We start from the raw sequence: 23,757 nt of genomic DNA, 5'->3' as shown, positions 1-23,757 counted from the left end.
CCCACCAAGTACTTAATTCTGAGTAAAAAAAATACAAAACAATTAAAAAATAGTTTCGTTTCTGTGGATTTGACTTTGTTAATTTAGTTGTTTATCCTTAATTCACATATGTATACAACGTAACTGAAATCGTAATTAAAATATAAAATGCCAGCAGCAGCATCATTCACGCTCCAAAAATACTCGTTCCGGCACATTCACGCTGAAGACATCTTCGAGTGGCACCACGTTCCTCAAACGACGTACGAGCCTCAAACGAAGTGTTAGCAAAATAAGAAGCAAGCGATGTGGACACAGTGTTCAGCGAGCAATATCACAAGTTATACTTCTACTTTTATTGCTTTGATTTTCCACTTTAGCCTGATGAAAAACGTCTAAATGCACCCAAGGTGAACACTTTCTTGAGAAGTCTGAATTTTTAGTCACTGTATACAAAAAATTACTATGTAGTTATAATCTAATGGACACTCTGAATACCACTTATTTCGGGTTTCCAGCCGGCATTAAATGACAAAAATTTTACTTACAAATTTTGGGTATTACAAAATACTATTGTAATTTTTTCTTCGGGATTCACAATTATACATACATTTAAATTTTACTTGTAAATCTAATTAAACTTCAATAAAATGTTTAAATTCACATCAATCAAAAATTCATGCCGGATTTCCACTAGTCATTGAAATGATGAATGAATGACAAAAAAATTTGTATCTTTAATGCCATATGTAAACGAACTTAAAGAATATTTTGTACATATACTTTTTAATGACCAACTTTCTCACTAAAATTTTTGTCATTTAATGCTTAGTGGAGCTCCGGCATTATGGCCAGCGTGGAGTTCATTTCTGTTGTCTTTTACGAGACGGGGTATAGAATGCGTTTTGAAATTTTTTCACTCATACAGCTTGTCAATTTGACTCACTGGCTCAGTTTCTCCACATTAGTTTCCGGCCGGTACCAATCTAGCTTTTTGAGTAGCTTTATTTGGCCGGTTATTATGAAAGATTTCCATCAAGGAAAAGTAATATATGGCGTTCTTTGAAGTAGCGTACCTTTGCTCCATAAATAAATGGCTCTAGCAGTTTGTCAATTATCTTTTTCCTGGAGAATATAATTACACTAGAATTTAAGTTCAAATCATTTTTACTGCACCTTAGGATGTGTGAGATGGGGTCTTCAAACCTACCTCGGATTAGGACGACAATTTCATTCGTGCGACCCTGAACATCGTAAAAGTAAATACATATGCTCGAGAAACGGAGTCTTTCCTGTCGTAGAGTAGAGGCTATGTTTGTGGATTTAGAAACTCTTCCACTTTAGCGGCTTGTGGTGGCTTAAATTCTTTTGAAACGGACGCAATTGTCCATTATTTATAGATCGGTCAATAAAAGGGTCACCAGAACCTCAAACTAGATTTGATAATAAGAAATATCAATTGCTGAATATGAATTACTGGGAACCTGCGAAATATGTGCTATGTACACATGTACCACCAATTCCATTCCTAATCAATGATAGAAATTTCAGAGATTTTGCCAGCTACATTACACTTTTTAAAATAAACCCATTTTTTAAGAGTAAACTTTCGGCACCAACTGAATAAGAAGTAGTCAATGTAAGTTCGTTAATTTGAGTGCACCATTACCAAAATTAAGTCCCCAGCCATAATGTCTTAATTTGACCTTACGTTTTTTTTCCCCCCGAACAAACACTGTAATGAAATCCACGAGATGATTTTTTTGCAGCAACTGTTTACATAATTTTTATTTAAGCATTAATTTAAAGCTCATGATCAAAGCAAAAAGTGCCGCCTTTGTTGTGAAAAAAAAAATGTTCATAGCAGCAATGAGTGCTGATTTTGCTTCATGTAAAAAGTGGTCGCGTCATTTTTCTCATAAGGCTGACGATAGCATTTTGAAATTGTGATTCACCAAAAGCAATAAACAAATTCAGTAAAAGAGAAAACAAAGGAGTGTTTAAGATGAGATTATTATGGTTAGCTTTTCCATTTTCGGCAATGCAAATAATCGCAATATTTGCTTCAGAGAAAAATAAATACTGGAACAGGTAATACCTGAAAAGCTATCAAAATAGCAATTAAAAAAAGGGTCAAACAATTTTATATAATGAGGGATATGAAGAATAACTGCGTATTAAAGAGAAATGCGGCTCTGGGTAGAAAGCAAATGCATTTGCCTAAACGAATTGAAATCTCTTTGTAGGAGAGGCAACAGAAAACAAAAAAACAAGGACAAAATATATCACCTGAAATGCAAAAAGACATAACAAACATCATCGTTGAAATACAAAAGGTCATAACTAATAAAAAATTCAAAATTCACCTTTTGATTTATATGATGGATTTCATCGAACTACAAGTTGTAATTTACAACTACCCACATCCTTTTATAAAAAACAAAAAAAAAACATAAAAATATCAGTAACGACTATTTCCATTACAGTTGCGATGTTGTTACGTCTTTTTGCATTTCAAGTGACGATATATAGTTCATTAAAATCAGCACAAAGAAAATATTAGTTATGAACGAAAGCAAGGCCACTCCAAAAATGCCAAATTAAGGAAAGAGATAAAAAGGAAGGAGATAAAAAATTAAAGGGAAAGAGGAAAACCAAAAAAAAAAAAATATAAAAGAGATCAAAAAAATTAAAATGAAAAACAATAATAAAAAAGGAAAGAGAAAATGAAAAATAAGAAGAAAAAGAAACAGATAAAAAAATTAAAAAGAAAAAATAAATAAAAAGAAAAGAAACATAAAAAGTGAAAGAAAAAATAAAAGAAAAATAATGATGTAGGGCGTTTTTCAGTCCAATTCTGACCTCAGCCATCGATATACTCCCATAGTAAAAATTAATAAATATTTTGTTCGAGTGAGATACGGGTAATCAATACAGTCATGAAATTTTTACACAACATAGAAGACGAGGGAGGTTGAGGTAATTTTTGCATACTCAACTCAAAATTTATATTTTTTGGAATATTTATAGATTTGTTTTTGTTACTAAGTAAGTTCTGTTTTAAAATTTTTTGTTAAACTTAACTTTGGAATGCAAGGTATTCATACCATTATTTACCATAATATTGTTCTTCCTGCGGACTCATAAACCCTTTCGTCCTGTTTTTGGTACCAGTCATCCCTACAAAAGCTCTCCAGTTTTCCAGTGTGTAGATATGAACATGAAAAGAGAAGAGATCTAATAGAACGTTCTAATGGGTCTAGTTACGCATGCGCCTAGAGCGCCTCCAGTTGTGTGGTTCTATCAAATCAGATGACTGCTTCGAATAGATTCATCTCAGTATATTTGGGGACTTTTTTATGCCTTTCTTGAATTTACCGCCCTCTTTGCAGTTTCTAGAGCAGTGTTTAATCTTGCGGACTGACTAGAAAATTTAATATTTTTTTTTAATATATATATTTAATATTTGTACCATCTATTCAAATTGTCTTCAGCTCGTCAATTTTACATTTTCTTTTGAATGTTTCTGAAAGCGCCCATAATAGGTCATTTTCACCAAGTCTTAACTGCAGTGTAGGCCTATTGTAAAAAGCCGATTAGAATTCGAAGCAGACGATTGCAAATATAAAGTACAAGCAAAAGAAAATTAAGCGATATAAACTTAAGAAATAAACCTTGCCGATCACCCTACGTTTAAATTCTTGGAACTTATATGAGCTCTTAACTGCAGTTGATCCTTTGATGGAAATAGGTTTTAAAACGGTGTTGTGAATTTGATTAAAAATTTTTGATGTACGAATATAATGCTGGATTTCCACTAGGCATTAAATGGCAAAAATGACAAATGACAAAGTTGGGCATTAAAAAATATTCGTGTCATTACGTTAAAAAGAGTGTCATTAAGTTTATTTCCACATAGCATTTTTTTAAATGGCTTATATTTTTTGTCATTTCAATGCCTAGTGGAAATTCGGCATAATTCGAATTTCAAATATATTTATACATACACACATACTTACATTTTTTCATTCTTTGAATAAAATCAAGCCTAAACTTAGATTCCGCCAAGAAGCTCGAATGACAAGACTTAATTCACTAGACCGAAAACGTTCGTAGCGTTACGACATACATATGTATGTTAACGAACCTCGAACTCCTATGCACGAATCTGTACACAGCTGAAGAACATATCCATCCCTTTTGGGCAAAATGTAAAAGACTTTTCGGCATTTTATCGATTGATCGTATATGTATTTATTTAGCTTCACTGCCATGGCACCTTCATGCATTTGGGTTAATAAGTAAGCCAAAGGCGCCCAGCAGAGTAACGACCAACTGTTGCATATTTTATTGGTCAGCGAATTTCATTAACAATCTCATAATGTAGGCCCTATTTTTTAAATGAAAACTACCGCTGCAACGCAAGTACATACTTAGTAAATTAGTAATCATAAAATTATCGGCTAGCTTAAGTAAAAATGTGTATGTGTTCACGCCAACTGACACGAAGAGCCACAGCAGGGTGTTGCAAATGTGAATGTCAATTGAAGGAAGTAGGTAACTAGGCCGAAAATTGCTTACATGGAGAAAAATGCATAAAACAAAAACGAACATCGTAGCAGCAACACCTAATAAAACAAAAAACAAGCACAAAATAAATAAAAAATTACAAAAAAAAAACTCAGTTGTATTTGTTTGTGCGCTGTCAACATTGCCTAGCTCAGGCCGTGATGGAGGCGATGATGTTGGTGATGGTGGTGTTGATGCTTGGCGGCTGCCGTTTACTGCTTGCCGGCACCGGTGATGCAAGTGAAAGTTTCAATTATTACATAACCCAACAATGAATTTCATGGTGTGCTATTTACTAAGTTTGTGTCTTTTTCCGGTTTTGTTTTTTTTCTTGCGGTTCGTGGGCTTTTCGGTTGCTCTACGCTGCTATGATTCAACACTTACATATTTAGCAGTTTCCAAACACTATTCCCAAAGCGCTAGCTTCACCTTTGGGTGCAACAATAAATGCCAATAATGGTTTTTGTGTTTTAATAGATGAGTTTAGCGTAATAATACCTATGACATACAAAAAATAAAGACACAAAAGAAAAGAGTCATTATTACCACTATATATGTATATATTAGTTATGCGGCTTTGCAGACTTTTCGCTCTTAGCTTACCATATCCATTGCGCTTCATCGCTCATTGCAGGGTTTTACGCAATGGTGCACCAAATTCTGGCTAAATTTAATACGATACTATGACCCACCAGCTGTCGCTATATCTCTCTCTCTCTCTCATTGCTCTGTTAAAACATGTACATATCGACTGCTGAGTGGAAGATCCACCTATCCCGGCAGCCAGCTTGAAAACGCTCTATCTCAAAAAACTTCTCAAGAACACCCTATTGTATTGAATACATAGTTTTCTCCTGTCATGGCTCACCCAATTATTGGTGGCACACCAAAGCCATAACCATAACCAATTATCTTTTGTGATCAAAAGTACAAGCGAGCTAACTGTCCAAGCGCCGAAAAGACTTTGATCAATTATATTACCTAATGTCGATATCACAGCTTCAGCTTCTTTTTTTTACATCTATCAACTTGTATTCTTAAATAACGTCTCCTGCGCCACCTATCGGATTGATTCATTCTTCGTATTGCACTGCCATCAGGTTCAGAGCCATCTTTAAAATTTCTAGTCTCTAGCTCATCGGGAAAGTGGTTACAAATTTATTGCAAGATTTGACCCAAACAACATACATATGTACATTAGGGTGCATCACCAAAAAAAAGTAGCGGTTTTTCCACCGGAATCATTAAACTTATTATATCTTAAGACTTCCGCCAAAATATTTCGGAAAAATAAAAATATTTACATGAACTGATATCTTTTGAAAATAACTCTTAAATCTCGTTATTTTGATTCCGTTGATAAAATTACAAAAAAGAGCGGGTATGCAGACCTTTTATTTTCTGAAATAATTTTTTAGAAAAATTATTTAAAAAAACTAAATTTATTTATAAAAAAAACCCCCATATTTAGAGGTGTTTTCAAATGGGGCCAGCTCACGTAACTCTGAATACTTTTCACAAATATTTCGGCGAAAGTTTTAGAATATAATACATTTTATAATTCCGATGGAAAAAAATATCGATTTTATATTTTTTTTTTGAATAGAAGCTTTTAATTACTTTTTCCCTAGAATTGAAAATTTAGCAAGAAACATGCGGGGTAGGGGGTGGCATAGCATTATTCGATCCGGGCGCTCAATATCCAAACTACGCCATGGAAATAAAAGCCTACAGTTTCCCCACCCACCAAAGTCGTTTAACACTGTATATAGAAAGTTGTACCGTTCTGTATACATTACAACTTTTTTCAACTATGCTCGTGCTAAACTTCCTCAAAATTATGCTAGATTCTCACTAGGCTTTAAATGACAAACATTTCATTCACAAACTTGCGCACTAAAAAATATCCGCTTCATTACTTTAAGAATAATAGACATTAAGAGCCGAAAACAAGTAGCTTAAAAATTTTTTCGTTTCGGTTTCGTTTTTTTTTCGTTCACAAAGCTACTTGAGCAAATAGCCCTAATGCCGGATTTCCGCTAGACATTAAAAAATATCTGTGCCATAACGTTAAGAAAAATTGCCACTCAATTCGTTTCCACATTGCACAAATTTTACGTCATTTCAATGCCTAGTGGAAATTCGGAATAAGGCGTTAGGTAAAGAAAGCACACACTTTTTTTTTTGGAATACCACAGGCCTTCACTGTGCTATTCATGGATCTAATTTTTGTATTCATTATAATTTATCTGCTGTGCCCTTATTTAACAACTTCCAAATTTGCATTTTACTTAAAAAAACAATTGCATTAATTTTTTAAGCATTGATTTCCCTAAATATACACATACATACATATGTACGTACGTATTACAATGCCTATTACAAACAAATCTGGTTACATCATCATTTCTTGAGCTTATCTTCATACAATAGTTATTCGCAAACATACATACATACATACATATGTATCTAGGCTTGCTGTATGCATTTTTGTTGTGACAGCTTGCTTAATTCGCTGCCAGCTAAGAGAAAAACAAAAGACTTAAGCTAAGAACTTCTTGTTAAATAATTTGAATTTTTTTTTGTTTTCGTTTCATCCTGTATCGATTGCGTGCTTGGCGCATACAACTGTAAACAACTGTAACAACTACTACCACCAATCAACTGTCACCGCTACTACTACCACACCTACTTGTACTACTGCTACTGCTACTACGTCTTCTGCTCGCAATCAATCAATCAATGCATTCATTCATGCATTCAATCAATTCATCAATCGGCGAATATTTAAAACAAAAACCAAAAACCAAAAACAAAAAAATTGCCACCATTCAATTTATAATCATTAAATGGCTTACATGTTTTATGTTTGTGTTTGTGTATGTGGCATAAACTAATGCACCCATTGCTGCTTCCCATTGCACCAACATAACACTGCCTGATTTGTTTTGATTGGTGTATTTGGGATATTTATTTTTTTATATAATTTCTCCCTTTTAATTTTCTTACTTTTAAATCCAACAGAAACACAAAAATTTATTGATGTTCATTTTGCAGCGCAAAGAGAAGGACGACGACGACTTGGATGTGCAGAAAACGAATAAAGCCGTGACGGAGGAGCAGCAGAAAGCGTCACTCACAAATGGCCACATCAGCAATGGCGTAGTCAGCAATGGCAGCCTTGCCAATGGACTGACAAAGAATGGCTATAAAATGGCATCGACGTCGCTGCTGGCCAACGGCAGTGGCACCACCTTGAATGGCAGCATCAAGCCGACGACGGCGAATGGCAGCTTGCACAAAAATGGCGATGCGCCGCTGCTAGTCAATGGTCATAGCAAAATGGGCGTTGAACTGTCGACACAGCTGACGCAGAGAAAATTGCAGCAACAACAAAAATAATATAGGGCAAAAGGCATAGCAGCCAATGCGACAGCAACTGCAACTGCAACTGCAACTGTAATAGCAACAGCAACAACGACAGCGACAGCGACGGTGACGGCGACGACAGCCGCAACTAAGCTAACAACACAAAAAAATAAAAAAACACAAATACAAATACAAAAACAAAACAAAGCAAAGAAAAAAACATAAAAATACAAAAAAGGTTCAAAGCAAAACAAGAAAAAAAATAAATTTATAATTAATTAATTTTTAGTTATTACAAAAGGAAATTAAATTGTAAAAAGCAAATGAAAAACAAAAAGAAGCAAAAGGGCGTGAAAAGGGGGAAGAAAAGGTTATATGCATAATTTCTTTTTATTATCTTATACATGCATAGATACATACATTAATGTAAATTAATAAATTTATACACATTCACCCACACACACACACACACACACATACATGCATAAACATGTGCGACACACACACAGAAATGCACGGGCACGCATGTACTCTTACCTGCAGAGAGAAGTTGTAAAAAGAAAATATTTTTCCACTGTCGTTAAATTTAAAGCCAAAATTATAGAAACATGGCAAAATAGTAACTCAACTCGCAGCTAGAATATCAGCAATTCAGCCGATCACCTGTACACACACACTGGTGGCAGAAATAATAGAAACGCCTGATTTTTACCCGTTTTCGCTTTTGCTTATTTAATGTTTAATATTTTTTTTTTATAAAAGCCTAGCACATTATAAAATGAACTGCATATTGATGTGCATTTTAAACTTTGTATTAAATTTTCGTTGATTTATTCGATTTTTTTTGTCGCAATTTATATTTATGTGGAAGAAATCCGCAATGTCGTTGGCAAAAAAATTTAAAAAAATCAACGGTATTTTTTAGGCGCTCGAAACTTGCACTTTTGCCTACTAAAATTTAATAAGCTATAAAACTGCTAACCTAAAATGTTTATAAAAGTTATGAATTAAAAATTTAAAATTATGGTGAACATTTTTTGAATTTCTACAATTTCTGCACAAAGTTTCATACGCGCATTTATATACAGTTTATTACATAATGAGTTAGGGTGATGCATTAAATGCCTTTTTCTCAAGTAGGTCTTAAAATTAATCTGTATTTTTTAACACTTTTTTCAGAACAAAAATTTTGTTTAAAGGGCGGATAAACTGTAAAAGCTACTTGAGAAAATGGCACTGAGACATTTATAAAGAAATATCAAACATTAAATAAACAAAAGGAATGCAACCAAATAAGGCATTTTATTTTTTCGGCCAGCAGTGTATGTACATAAATGAGGTTAGGTAGAGGCTCTTTGCGACGTTCTGACTAAACAATAAAAGCAAAAATGCAAATTATTACATTTTATTCAATACCCTCTATCTGCGGTTTTTACAAAAATAGACTTATCGCACAATTATGTAAAATCGTAAGTCTTCGTTGATCGGAAAAATATTAGTTCGGCCAAAAAATGAAATGTCGTCAGGAAATATTAATTTTTAGCAAATGAAGTCGGCATAAAGTTTGTTTTCTAGATACAACAAAAGTATATATTAAAACTTAGAAGAAATAATTTAAAATAAACTCAATCAAGCTAAAAAGAATTTCTCATTTATACAAATGTTTTCAATGCACTTTTCATTGCAACTTCACAACCGCAAGCTATATCGGGAGTAAACATTTGCGATTTCACATGTCTGTATGTTTCTTATGTTTCTCTGGTCTTTGCTCTCAATCTATCTAACTCCCCCTAAGTTACTCTCAAGCATAAATGTTCTCAACAATGTTTTCCGTATCATATGTTGCTCAACTTTGTTGCTAACAACATTTATTTATTCAGCAGACATATGTTTTTTTTTCGTCTTTAGTTTTGTTTTCTTTAGCTGTTGTATTATATTTTCGCTCATTTCTAGAAACAGCTCTTCTTAAACTCTTTAAAAAGTTAAATTTCTTTGTTAGATAATTCCACAGCGCTGAAAAATTCAATAGGTTGGTATTTTAGCAAACATTTGTACATGCAGACACCAACATAAATACATTTACTACATACAAATGCATACATACAAACATACATAAACACATAAATATTCATATGTATAGTGATATACATATTTATATATATTTATGTACAATATATACATATGTACATATATTTATGCATCTGCCCACAATAGAAAAGTAAACAACTCAAAAATGTACACAAAAAATTAACGATACCACTACAGCCACACACAAAAAAAAACACAAACAAACATTAAATGTTAATAAGATTATGAATGATACTGGTTTAGGTATGCAAATAATTTCCATTTCCGTTGTATTTTATAAGTTATAAATACTATATAACATATATATATATATATATATATATACACAAATATATTAAGTGACCTTTTTTCTATTTTTTTATTTTTGAGTTTTTTGTTGTACAAAAATTTTTTAAGCTTAAGTTAAAAGGTAAAAAGTTATTAACTGTTACACAAAAGTAATCAAAAAAGTCATTAAAAATTGCGGCAAAATTAAAAGGCAAACACAATCTGTTTATAAGTAAGTAAAGTCTTTAATATATTGAAAACAAAAAACAAAAATCAAAATGGTACGAAGAGAATACTTAATTGTAACTATTTAAAGTTAGCTGCAAAATAATAAACATAATTAAATTAAAATAATTAGGTCATAGTAAGCGAGAAGTGTGTTTGATAAAAAAATAAAAAACTAATAAAATCGAAAAAAGAATAAAAGTTATAATAAGATACAAATTTAAATCTATATTTAAACTAGAAAATGGGTAAATAATAAGCGTACTTTAGCTTGTTATTAAAAAGGGTAAACGAACTGCATATTACTAAAATACACTAAACAACGCGATTTCCACGCCGTATGAACGAACAAACGCGTAGGACACTTAGGCATGATGATGTTGCTCGGCTTTACGCTTTACAACAACAATACAACAATACACGAGTAAACGCATGCATTCTAATATTCGTCTATTCGGGCATTCGGGTATGAAGAAGAAGATAATTACAAATTTGTATGGACCAAGCTTATATAAAATATGTGTTGGAAATTATACATATAAATATTTATGTATGTATGTACTATAAAAGATTTTCTTATAATATAAGAGCAATTCTAGTACTAGTTGTCGCTACACAAACAAAAAAAATGAGAACAACTCAGATGCAACATATTAGTCAAAGTAAATATGTATATGTATAAAATAAAAACAAGAAAACTGAAGAAAAACTAAAAAGGGGAAATAAAAAAAAAAATTTACGAAAACCTTGTAGTTGATAATTTATAGTGTGGCAAAAGTGGATGAATAGGTTTTTAATAGCAAATCCGAAGCTAAGTAGAAATAGAATTAATTAGGGTTGAGAAGTATTGCGTACTTTTGAGAATTATTTTATCGGTGTTTTTAAGAATAGGGTATTTTTGAGAGTCTCAGTACCATGATACCAAAAAAACAACGTAAAATCATTCTTTCCAAGCATTAAAATTAAATTCGTATAAGATTGAAAACAGAAAAATGAAATTGCCCTGCAAACCATTTTTTCGGAGTATTCTGAATTGTTGAGAAAATTTAAAGGATTCGTAAAGATGTCATCCGATTTTTTAAAATAAAATAAACTGAGCACACTTGGATTCTTTTACGAAAATTCGAAAGAAAATCGCTAAAGTAAAGAAAATAATGCAGCTATGTGAAGAATTTCCTGCAGAAGTTTTTCAGAATTTTGTGTATTTTTCTTACAGAAATTTCTTTACGAGCTCGTGTCAACCACTTCATATATGTATATATTTTCTTTGAAGATTCGAAAAAACGTTACAGAAATGAGATACTTCTAAAGATTCTAAAATGAGATTGTGTGTGTGAGTTTGACCTTGAGTTTTAAAATTATATTGCTTGAAAACGTCAGACTGCCTCCCAACGGTTTTACCTTGCAATGTTTTTATCATGCTCAGTACTTTTTAAATGCACACACGTTGGCGACATTTCAATGCTTAGTGTAGAAATCTTACAGGCTGGCGGGACTTTATTAAATTAATAGCTTTGTTTCTTTATAGATAGTTATACGCTTTTTTTGCCTATCCTGAATAAAAATACCGATACAAATTTTACTAGCAGCTGTCAAAACGCTAAACAGCTGTTGAAACGTAAACAAAGTGGTTTTTACTTGTTTCTTTCTACATATTTTCTAATGAAAATGAGCGAATCATTAAATATTGGTGATGTATTGCAAAATGTAAGTATTTGTGAATACTTTTGAAATATAAAAAGCCAGTTTCTTCTAGTTTACGTTTCTCACCTGTCTCTTTATTTCTCTCAGTTTTCCCACTCTTCTTCTTCCTGATAATTATCCTCTAGAAAGTAAAGAAACAAAGCTAATATTTAAATAAAAAATCATGTCAAATGAATGATCCTCGACACACTAGTCTTTTCAGACTGTCTGACCAGACAGATATGCGAAAATACACTAGTCTTTCACACCGTCTGAAAACGGTTATGTACTTTTGTACATACATATGTATACGGGCTACAGTTGTGTTAGTAAGAGATTTTTGTTTACGTGTGTTTCAGACCGAAGTCATACCGAATTTTTCTCGGTCTGAAACTGCTGAGGTAAAATAATACTCTCTCTGTGCCAAGGCTCAATGGCTAACTGTACTGGGTACAAGTATTGTACTTCTGAGTATCAATTCGACACTTATTATAGACATAGTATTTTTGAGTACTGAGTATTTTCGAGTTCTTTGGTGAGTGCTGAGTATTGTGGAGTACTTAGTACCGATACTTTTAAAAATATGGCATTATTTATGCTGTTGGGAATCAAATTCTGAGTTCTTTTGTTATCGATACGCAAGAATTAATATTTTACCACAAACAAAAGACCCTACGAATTTAAAATTTGTAGCAGATATTATTGGATCAATTACGGATGGCAACCGAACTTCAGTTGGGTTTCCAGTGGCTGAAATGGTATTACCGACGGCATCTGGCAACTTAAAGCTGGCAACAGAGTTGCTATATTGGCAACTGCATTTTTGTGGTTGCAGCGAATTTTTCATTGGAAAATTTATTTATTTTTTGAACTGTTTGTTCAGCTTATTTACTTTACTGGAACTTCAAAATTCTATTATTTTCAACTTTATAGCACTTAACTTTAGTTGGGATTCATAATACAGATGTAGACGAGTAAAAGTAGTGTTCATCACAAAGTCTGGTAGGAAGAACCACGAAACGACAAAAGACTTTAGAACTCTAAGCCAGACTTGCCCTGTTCTTAAAGCACTGGAAAGCTAGATTACACACGTGGGCTAATCGTAGTGGCCCTGTAAAATTAATGCAACTAAAAAAGGAAATCATAATTTTTAAGTTGTGGGATTCGAATCCACGATCTGGCTGCTCGCTTAATTTGCAACATTGCCGTTTCTTTTTGGGTTAACGTTACCGTCTGTATATGCCATTATACTGTTCCACCTATTCGGCTACGGTAGTTGTCATACCGACAGTATTCCCTGTAGCAGTATTTACTGTACGATTACCTTTTATTTTTAAATTTACCTACATATTATACATGAGAACTAAATAAAAATAAAATAGAAAAAAGTGCGTCTGATGTTTTGGCTTGATGCATTTCTGAACACACCCTATACGTGACGGAAATGGCCAAATTGCACGAATGCCGAATTGAAACTTAGTTTGCGCAAATTCATTACCAACGGACACGAGCGATGGCGATAGTGTTACTTTCGAAATACCCGGCGCGCAGAAATTGGTAACGACCGATCACAGGAAATGCTTCCCTACAACAGGCGTCCTAAAATAGCTGTTATTAGTATACAACGGTCATGGGCACTGCCTTGCCCGTGGGCAAAACTCTTTTAAGCTTTCTAGACATTTTGTAAAGCTCTCTCTTCCCATCGCTGGTATACAATTTCAAACTATTAGCTACTGTTACGCCTAACTCACGAATTTACCAATACCTTCAACGATTTGTAAATTAATTTAATACTTCATACAATATTTCAAATAAGATTTATTTTTACTTTTATTATTGATATAGATAATATGGAGTAATGGATTGTATATTTTGGGGAATTAATTTTAATAGACTTCTCACTCGTTTTGTGCTCTCCTGAATTTGACTTCCATTTTCAGGCAAAGCATTGTCGTTATGCGATTACGAATATTTAAAACAGCGCTATTTGAAAATTAATACAGCACTCATAAGGTAATTAATTTAAATATTACACACATTTTTTGTGAAAAATTCATGTTTCTTATCCATACTTAAACAACTAAAATAGCTCCCTTAGCAAACATAAAAAGGGATGTATAGAATTAACTATAACTAATCTATAATCAAAGCATTTAAAAAACATATTAAAAATAACTTGCTGAAATTTCGACTCCAAACAACGTTAAGAAACAAATCACAAAATTAACGTTCAAATTAAAATATTCATATCTACTCCCCTAAATAAGTAATAGTAAAAAAATTGCAGTTTATTTTCATTTATAGTCTTTAGATAGGGTTGATTAATTAAATGACTTGAGCATTTGGCTCATCCTTCTTGAGCGTTTAAAAATCTGACACCGATCTTCAGTCTCAAAGTATACATATTTTAATTTATCATTTTATCTCCACTACTTTACTATTTCATACTACTAATATAAAAATAGTTATATGTATGGTTGTATGTACTATGTATATTAAACACAGCACTTATGCATCATTGCCATCGCCGCTGTTGCGTGGCCGTTTCAAGCCCAACTCGATTACATTGTCATAATCGGCAACACTCAATTTGGACTTCTTTATATTGGAGTCGAGTACACGCAGATTACACGTGTAATTTTGTTCTATTTTACTGAGACTAGCAGACATTTCGCTTGCAAGCTTTTTCGCAGTTTCCGATAATGTCACTGGCAGTCGTCCACAACGTTTGATTGGACTTATTACATCCGAGAGTTTGCACTCGTGCAATTCGCCATAGTCAAGTACTTCCCATTCGCCATTCTCCATGTTCCAAGTAAAAAGTATGCGACACTCAAATTGACGTCGATGAAAAGCGCAATCCAACTTACGTGAGCAGTTGAGACAGTTTGTTGGCGAAGTCGGTAGCTGGTCGCGAGCTGAAAACTGTGCCATTAGCAAACAGATAATTGTTTGACTAACCGGACAGACCTAGATAAAAAAAAAAAAAATCCGGAGCAAATTAATAGGTGATCAATACGAAAAACATTAAAGGGGTATTATAAGCTCACCCTAATTAGCTCACATGCCCAGTCGTAGAATACATCATAGGTCTTTTCGTTCTTCTGGCAAAGCGCGCTTATTGTATGGTATGTGAAAGTTTCCAAATCAAATGAGTGCTGCGTTATCACTACACTAGGGCAATTGAGTTGCTGGTATGTGGCTTGGGATACCATTTGCATTTCCGAATAGCATGAGCCATGCACCTCTACAGGCAGTGATGTGTGATAGCCAGGTGAAATACAATCATCTATTCGAGGAGAGCACAACTTTGGACAATATAAAAATGCTTACGCATTTACTAAGGCTTACCTTCTTCACTGGTTATAACCGAGGCTGCATCATCTTCTTCCACAAAGCGTCGTTTGAACTTTTTCGTGCACAGTGGTTTCTCTAAAATTGTGCCCCCTTGCAAAGGCATCTCCACCACACGATTTTCTTCGCGTCGTGGTGACAGAAAAGGAGCATTTGCGTTCGGCGACATGGCGCCACTTATATCCAGGTGTCGCTTAGCCATGGACACCTGTAATGGCGAGAGAGTACCCAGTGGCTTGAAGCTTAGCATTTGTTGTGTGGCTGTTGATATTGTTTGTGGTGGCGATATGGAACCGTAAATGTGTGCTGGTGTGACATGCCGACTAGGTGAGCGTATAAGACCACCAGCAACAGGGGAACTGCATGGCGGCGATCGAAATCCCTGCTGCAACGAAGTTATAGGCGACGCGCGATGAATGGGCGGTGGTGTGCAATGCCGAGCATCGCCGCAATTGGACGGTGAAGCGTGTGATGGCCGCGGAGATGAAGATGGCGAAGCACATGGCGAATTGTAGAATAGATGAGTGCCAGAAGCAGCAGATGTGGTAGCTGAGCGATGTAGAGACCAAGTGCTACTGCTGCCGTACGATGTACTATAATGTGACATGGCGAGGCTTTTTTTGGCTGAGCGTATCTTCGTAAACGGTACAATATTCTCAGAGTTGTCCTCAGAAAATTCATACTTTTTGTCTGCTAAACGACGTTTGCGCAATGTAGAGATCTTCTCACACTTTTCATTGTCCTCTGAGAATTCATATGCGTTCAACCGATCAGCCATGGTTGCTGATGCTGGGCTACTGGAAGAGGGAATTGTGGTTTGTAAATCTATGGTAGTTACACCATTGCGGAAGGATTTTGTGACGATGCGATGATGACGCCTTCCACGGTGATTGATAAGGCTAAAACGAGCAGTGCCACCGCCGTTGGGACTATTATTTACTCCAGCGGATGATGTATTCGCTGTACTCTCAGTATCTTTGGAATTTGTGCTGGCAGTAGTGGTACTAGATACGACAGCGGCATTAGGTGAAGCACTACCGCTGCATGTGAAAATTACTTCATCGTAAGTTTTGCGTGAAATAAATGTTACAGCCGAACCAGGTGAAGTAAGGGATGCATCACTTTGTGACGCCCTAATGGGAGTTTCGCTGGAATGTGTCGAATCCGTTTCAATGTCACTAAAATCCGCAATTATGCTAGCGATAACGTTATTGTGATTGTCACAACTAGCTTGTTCATCGGCGGTTAGGGGCACCATACGGCGTTCAATACTCGATATACTCGCTGCCGATGATTCATGGCATGGCGTGCTGCGACTAGATGTCAACTGTTGAGTTTGTTGATGTGATGATAAAGTGCTGATTGCTGTTGCGGATGGCAATAATTCAATGTGCATCATATGCATAAAACCATTTGAAACGATTAGAATGCGTTCAGGACATATGAGATTAATATGCGAGTTAAATTTTGGATCGGATTCGGTTGAAGAATACTTGGTGTGCACGGTGAGGTTACACTTCAAGCATAGCATATGCCAGCGGAACGCTAAAACAATAGGGAAAAATATTAGAATTGAAAATCAGGCATTTTTAAATTACTCACATATGCTATCTTCGTAATCCCTCATTTTTTTGCAGTCCAAACAACCGAGTTTAGGAACTTTAACATAAGTTATATAAGAATCCTCGTTTTCATTTTCAGCTGCGCCATGAACGATGAGAATGCGAGGATCGGAACACTTCCATTGAGTCATTGTTACTTTTTTAAGATTGTCGACACCATGATCATCAAAAAGGCAGCATGTGTAGTAGCTGCGGAGTGGTTTATGCGGTTGGTAGATCCAAAAGTACAAACTGAAATTTTACACGAACATTTTAGTTAAGACTTTAATTTTATATTTTCAGAACCTCTTACGTATATTTGTATCCATAACTAAAGGAATAGTGACTTGCGACCATATTGTCATTGCAACATACTTTGTAACTTAGGAGAAACTGACCACAGGCGCTTAGGCCCATAAACATGTGTCTGAAATAAAGAATTAGTTATATAAAATGTGCATATTTTATTTATTAACTTCATTATTATTTGTTATGTACATATATTATTACTAAAAATACTACAAGGCCAAACACCCCCCAATTGCAACAAACTTCGCAAAGGCAGTAGGTACTTTTTTCGAATGATGTTAATGCTGGGAGGGAACGTATCTTGGCTATCACAATAGCTAAATGCTTGGCATGGAGGCAGGGCCGTCGAGAAAAAACCCAGGATCTGGACTGGAAAATCACGGGCCCTATACATAAATTGAAATTCATATGTAATCTAAAATCATGTGATCAATTAATATGTTACCATTAAGGTCTGTTTAATATACAGAGTTAGAAACAATCAGTACGAAACGGAATATATTTATGATAAAAGCCTATAAGTAATAATCAGTTTCTCGCGGAAGTAATGAAATATTTTTCTTTCTATAATGAAAAACCTGTTTTTGAAAGCATGCGCATCGCTATTTTTAAATTAAATTGTTAAAAAAAAAAAACTAATAAAAAGTTATAGCTCTGGTATTTCAGGCCTCTTTAAAAAGCCCCGTCCTGGGGAATGCCCCCTCCACCACACTCGACGGGCCTACAAGAAGATTAAAGAAAAGCAGCTGTTTCAAAGTTAAAGCGTTGTATAATGATGTACTTGGTTCTGGGGTTACTAGGCGTTATAAATATATTATATGATCTCACCCTTGAAGGAAGCAATTCGGCACAATATCCTTGAGACAAAATTTTAATCTATTTGGCACCTGATCGAAAGCGTGTTGTGGAGCGTGTACCAGACGTGTTGTACCAGCGAAATTACCAGTCCGCTGTAAAAAAATATTTAATGTCGTATTTCATATTCATATATGTTTGTGCCTAGTACTCCAGGATTCGCAACTTTAAAAGATTTACACGAAAAGCATTTCTTTCTTTTAATTAACGTTATGTAATTTAGCCTAGGCCAACAGCTTCCTGTAAACTCCTGCAAATCTTGTAGCACCTGGACCAGGCTAGTGTTTGATGCATGTAAATAAGTATGTACTTACTTCTCTGTTGTAAATTTTCTGTACCAAATTTCTAGGTGCGCCGTTTGGATCGCATGTCCCGTTGAATAGTTGGCGCATGTTTTGTTGTTGTTGGGCGCAACTACTCGAACCATCCGAATCGTCAGAACTATCATCAACTGTAGAGAAGTCATCATCTTCTTCGGAGGAAGCAGACAGTGATTCAGCGAAAGCATTATAATCTGCTTCCATCGTCTCCACCCTTACGAAAACACCGCAACTTCTTCGATCGAATAAACGTACTCTGAATAGAGAAGTTTGCACCTCCACTTCCTCGTTCTCCTAACTAATCCAGACCAGCTCACGTTCTGCAAAGCGTGCGTCCCGCGCGGCTTTACTTCATTTTTCAAAAGATTTTTAACTCTGATTCGTGTCTAAAATTTACGGACACAAACTCTTGACGATTTTCGCAGCTCCAATTTTGATTAATTGCCTTAAATTTTGCATTAGATAAATTTTTCTAATACGTACCAATCAGCGCACAAAGCTGAAAATAAAAGCAAACCAAAGTCTGCGGGCTGCTGCTATCGTTTTGTTCGTCGGCAAGGCAGCTCCAGATGCTGTCAATTACAAATGAAAGGGAAATATAAACAAACCCATTTGCTGACGGTGGAGAAAGTGAGAGACACTGCGGATTTGACAGTAAATGTCAATCCCGGCATTTATCAAGGTTGCCAGCTGCGCGCGGTATAAACTGAGATCTCTACTACCGGGTACAAATATCTATTGAGTAAACCAAAGCCAAACGCACATACATACATGTCGTGGCCTGGGTAAAAGATTGTCGTAAAGGCAATTTTGACGATTTTTTGTTCTTGAATCAGTTATATATTTTTAAAGAAGGTCTTTCGATTGGTGTTATCAGTTTTAGATATCTCCCTTAGTTTCCAAGATATTGACCACAATTTTTTCGATAATTTAGTAAAAATTAAGTTAGTGATGCAGTTATATTAAACTAATAATCAATATCTTAAAAACGGCGTCCTCCATTTTAGGATATCTCCTTTAGTTTCCGAGATATTGAGTAAAAAGTGTTGTTAATTTAATAGAAATTCTGATCACATTTTGTCGTATTTCATACAAAGCAAAGAAAGAACAACCGGCCCTAAAGCTATACATAAAAGAGACAACACGTTATAATTGTAGCGAGTGTGAACTTCAAGAGCGTGCTTTCTCTTTTCATCCAATCAAAAAACGTATTTGGGCAAAACAGAAGGCACGCTCCTGATAAATACAACAACTGCCTTATCGATCTCATTTTATATGCATGATCGAAAACGTCGATAATGATGTTTTACCGGCTTTATCGCTCACATGCTATAAATATGAATGATGTCGAAAATGTCGATAATGATGTTTAACCGGCGAGTTTTGATAACCAGACATTGAACAACCGGCCCTTAGTACGGTGACCATTCGTACGATTTTGGCGGGACAGTACCGATTGTTGTCCCGCTGAATAATGTTTAAAAGTCGGCTTGAATTCCGATTTTCACTATTTTTCGGACGTGGCAGCAGTTTCGTTATCTCAAAGAACATAATTAGAATATAAGGGAGCCATAAAGAAAGCTATTCATAAACATCCTTTTTCTATGATCATTGGTTATGTTTCAATCATTCTTTTCTTTAAGGTTTTATTTGGAAACTTGTTATTGAGCTGAACTAATTATCGTTAAAAATTTCTAGACAACACCACTCTGTGACAGCCAAATGTACAAATGTTCAAATCGTGTGATCTCTGCTTAACCGTGGTTACGCACATTTGGCATTAAAAGCTGCCGAGGTTTAGTTTTCGGAGTGCAGCTTATTTCCCGAAAGCGATTTGCGAAATTTCAGTTGCACCTTTTCCTGCAACTTCCTGCAAGCTCGTGTAAAATCCTGTAAGTTCATGGAGTACTGGATCAGAGCTATTAACACGGGATCCTAAATTAACGATGTCGTCTACTTTTTCAAACTTATAACTGTCAACAGTGACGTTGATGCCGAGGCGCTTATGCTCTATCTGTTTGTCTGATGACAGGATATACTAAGTTTTGTCCTCCCTCACCTCCGAGGGGACCTTCCCAAATCTGACGGGGCTGGTGCTATTACTCAACGTCCTTTTGCACACCAACATTACTTGTTTCCTAGGGATACCAAATTCAGACATTGCCGCATAAATAGTACTTTCGTGCTGTCGACAGCGGTTTTAAAATCAACAGATACTTAGATGGTGTGTGCCGATCTTATTTTTGCGAAACTTATTCAAAGATTTGGCGTATTGTGAATAACTTGGTCTATTGACTGGTCTGGTAGATTTTCCAGGTCTAAAGCCACGCTGATAAGACCCAGACAGTTCGTTGACAGTGGGCTTTCGTCTTTCATACAATACACTCGATAAGACCTAGTAACCTATACTTAGAAGGATGATCCCGCGGTAGTTGGCGCGTATCGCGGGATCGCCTTTCGTGTGGATAGGGCAGAGCACACTTAAATTCCAGTCGTCGGACATGCGTTTATCTAACCATATTCTGCATAAGGGTTGATTCATACACCTTACAGTTCTCCGCCACCGTACTTGAATAGCTCGACGGCCGTCACCTCCAGCAGTTTTGTTGTTTTTCAGCCGCGTAATCGCTATTCCTACATCGCCATAGTCATCGACTGGGGGCTCGGAATCGTCTTCTCCACTACTTTCAGTGCAGCTGCCATTAAGTAGGATCGACAAGTGTTCCCTCCGTAATTTAAGTACGTTCTGGACATCGGTCACTAAATCGCCATCGTTGTTATTACAAGTGTTCGTTCTGGTTTGGAACCTTCCGTAAGTATTCGAGCCGTAAAAATTTCGAGCCTTTTTCCTGTCTCGCTTCCCTCTTCAGCTCCCTATATCACTTCCACACAGTTCGCGTTGCTCCTGATCGCAGCATGACCTTGTAGGTGGCATCTTTTTCTCTGCCGCCTGCTTATCGTAGCAGTTGTCCTTTCGGGCTCAATGTGGTTCCACTTAGAGCAGGTGTGAGAGTCGAATAGCGAAACAATTTACAGTCTTTTATGATTGCTTTCCTTGCATTAGGTTTGTTTTTCGAAATTACATAACATAAAAAATCGCTCATGTTTATAAATTTTTAAATTTAACGAACTTGTATATTCAAATTATCGTCGACCAAAATGCAACCATGTGCGACAATCATATCTCTTTCGTGATTGTGAATTCTTGCTGGCTAAAACTTTTTTTGGTCTGCAGGAAGGCGATTTGAACAAAAATCATTATAATTTGTACTTTTTTTTCGAAGAACAGAACTCTAGTTAGACGCACATTGCTTGCTCCACAGCTGCATTAGCGCAGTAGTTTGAGGAATCTGCCTTCTTATTTGTATTATCAATTTAAATATACTACTTATTCAGTTTGTAATTTTCAATTTAATTTTTTTAATAAAGAAGTTTTATAATGAACTTTTAATGTAACAAATAAATAAATAAATAGTATAAATAACTAAATTAATGCTACTATATAGCCCGTATCACCCACGCATTATTAGCCGACCGAAGTAGAACTCATAGCCACCTCTAAGCCTTGCCGACGGCCATGTTCGCTGGAGAAAGTGTTGTAAAATCTTCCGAATTGAACTTCACGAACTCTTCATTTTGCATACTTGCCTCGTTGTCGGCTGGCACATCGGTAACGAGAAATTGTGCTCTATTTTTGTCTTTTTGCCTCTTGATTTTCTTCAACCAAATGCTAGCCAGACCTTTTATAGGCATTGGTACTTCATCTGTGGGAGCCGATGAGTACTCATTCATTGCCGGTAATTCTGGCAGAAGCGGATAGTTTTTGGGAGAATCGTAAATTACCCAATTATCTGGCCTAGATAGGAAATAAGTAATTAATATAAAGCAAAATCTTTTGATCACTTTCTTACAAACCGTTCTAATTTTGTCAAAATTTTAATAGGCGCAAAGGCAACTGGTGCAGCAAATTTTGAGACTGCCTTCCTTCGTTCTATTTCCGTACTTTTTAGAATCTGTTTGTCGGTGGCTATTGTATCGATTATATTAGTTTTGGTGGCAATTAAAGTTTCGGTCGTCATGTCGTCATAGTCTTCGGCCAATATGTCATTGTTTAGATTTTTGCCCTCAACATCGGAAAAAGGAGTTACATTTTCTGTTAGCGCTTGCGTCGTTGGGTTAAACGTTCTTGTCATGTCCCTATCCGTACTTCGTTCTAACGTCTCAGCGGTATTGTTGAGTTTCAGCGTTTCTGTCGTTGTATTGAGTACTGGTAGTACGTAGTTGTCGTCCAAAGGTTTCGTAGTGTTGTTCCTGTGTGCAGTCAAGTTTTTCAGTTCGTTTTCTTTTGATTTAATCAGTGCATCTATCATATGTTCAGGTCGTATGTAGCCGTCACTGTCGAATTTTTCACCCATACCCAATATGTCATCCACGTAATCATAGTCATCGGTGTCTTCACGTTCATCATCAATGTCATAGCTAGTCTCAGTACCGTTGCTCACTCCGTTTGTCGTATTCTTGGTCACTATCGGTTCGAGCGTACGTGACGAGTAGTCATAGTCGTTTACAGTAACAATGTGTTCAAGGTTCGTTTTCTTCTCTAGCGGTAGGTTCTGTAATTGGCTATAATAGCCATAATTTCCCAATTGGGGTCTCTTGTTTTCACTTGAAAACGGACTATTTGCGCTCTCCTTCTGTGAATTACCAAAATTTGTATGGCCATTAGAAGCAGCTGCTGAGTGTTGTGAACTCAAAAACCCGGGATTGGGTAATTGACCATAGCCGGGACGGTTCGACGATAGTAAGCCATAACTGCCAGCATCAATTTGATTCGGTGGCAATGGAAGTTGCGGCTGTCCGACTACATTGGGTTTGGGTCGTATGTTAAAACTAAAAGTGCTGTCACCGCCATTAGCTTGCGCCACGCCGGTAATAGTACCGAAATTTCCAGCGCTAATCGCGCTACTGGTTGCTTGTACAACACCGCTGCTTACCACTCCGCCAACCTGGCTTAGACTAATGGCCGAGGGCACAGCTGGATAGGCTGGTGACGGATTCTGTGCGGACGGACGTGGTATGTAATGTGAAATGGCAGATGATTCTGTATTTGGTGCGTAAATATGACTATTCTCATGCAC

General features: G+C 35.8%; 3 protein-coding genes across 9 annotated transcripts in view; 1 reads left to right on the top strand and 2 right to left on the bottom strand.

Annotated features, from left to right (window-relative positions):
* LOC118737160 (elongation of very long chain fatty acids protein AAEL008004) overlaps positions 1–8,150 on the top strand; it is a 157,768-nt gene extending 149,618 nt beyond the window's left edge. For 4 of the 7 annotated variants that reach the window (XM_036467492.1, XM_036467490.1, XM_036467489.1 and 1 more), the window contains one exon: positions 7,573–7,950. In XM_036467492.1, coding sequence (XP_036323385.1) covers positions 7,573–7,950 — 378 coding nt within the window. Of the gene's footprint in view, positions 1–7,572 lie in introns of all 7 variants that reach the window. The other 3 variants (XM_036467496.1, XM_036467495.1, XM_036467493.1) reach the window with 1 other exon arrangement.
* A 5,828-nt stretch (positions 8,151–13,978) lies between these two features.
* LOC118737158 lies at positions 13,979–19,198 on the bottom strand. Its single transcript, XM_036467487.1, has 7 exons — positions 18,614–19,198; positions 18,273–18,394; positions 17,449–17,562; positions 17,137–17,387; positions 15,532–17,079; positions 15,231–15,469; positions 13,979–15,150 (listed from the first exon to the last, which is right to left on the bottom strand). Exons 1-7 carry the CDS (start codon positions 18,821–18,823, stop codon positions 14,689–14,691), a joined length of 2,946 nt encoding a protein of 981 aa, XP_036323380.1. The 5' UTR covers positions 18,824–19,198; the 3' UTR covers positions 13,979–14,688.
* Positions 19,199–22,119: 2,921 nt separating this feature from the next.
* On the bottom strand, positions 22,120–23,757 carry LOC118738418 (the record flags this gene model as incomplete). Its single annotated transcript, XM_036469351.1, is given in 2 exon segments — positions 22,120–22,475; positions 22,535–23,757. Coding segments are annotated over 2 exon segments (1,521 nt in total), but the record flags the coding sequence as incomplete, so codon positions are not given.

Source organism: Rhagoletis pomonella, unplaced genomic scaffold (assembly GCF_013731165.1).
Source record: "Rhagoletis pomonella isolate Grant_MI unplaced genomic scaffold, Rhpom_1.0 Rhpom_scaffold_00004, whole genome shotgun sequence".
In the NCBI taxonomy this organism is placed as follows: Eukaryota; Metazoa; Arthropoda; class Insecta; order Diptera; family Tephritidae; genus Rhagoletis; species Rhagoletis pomonella.
Note: the sequence above shows the minus strand (reverse complement) of the source record. Positions and strands in the feature narration are given on the sequence as shown.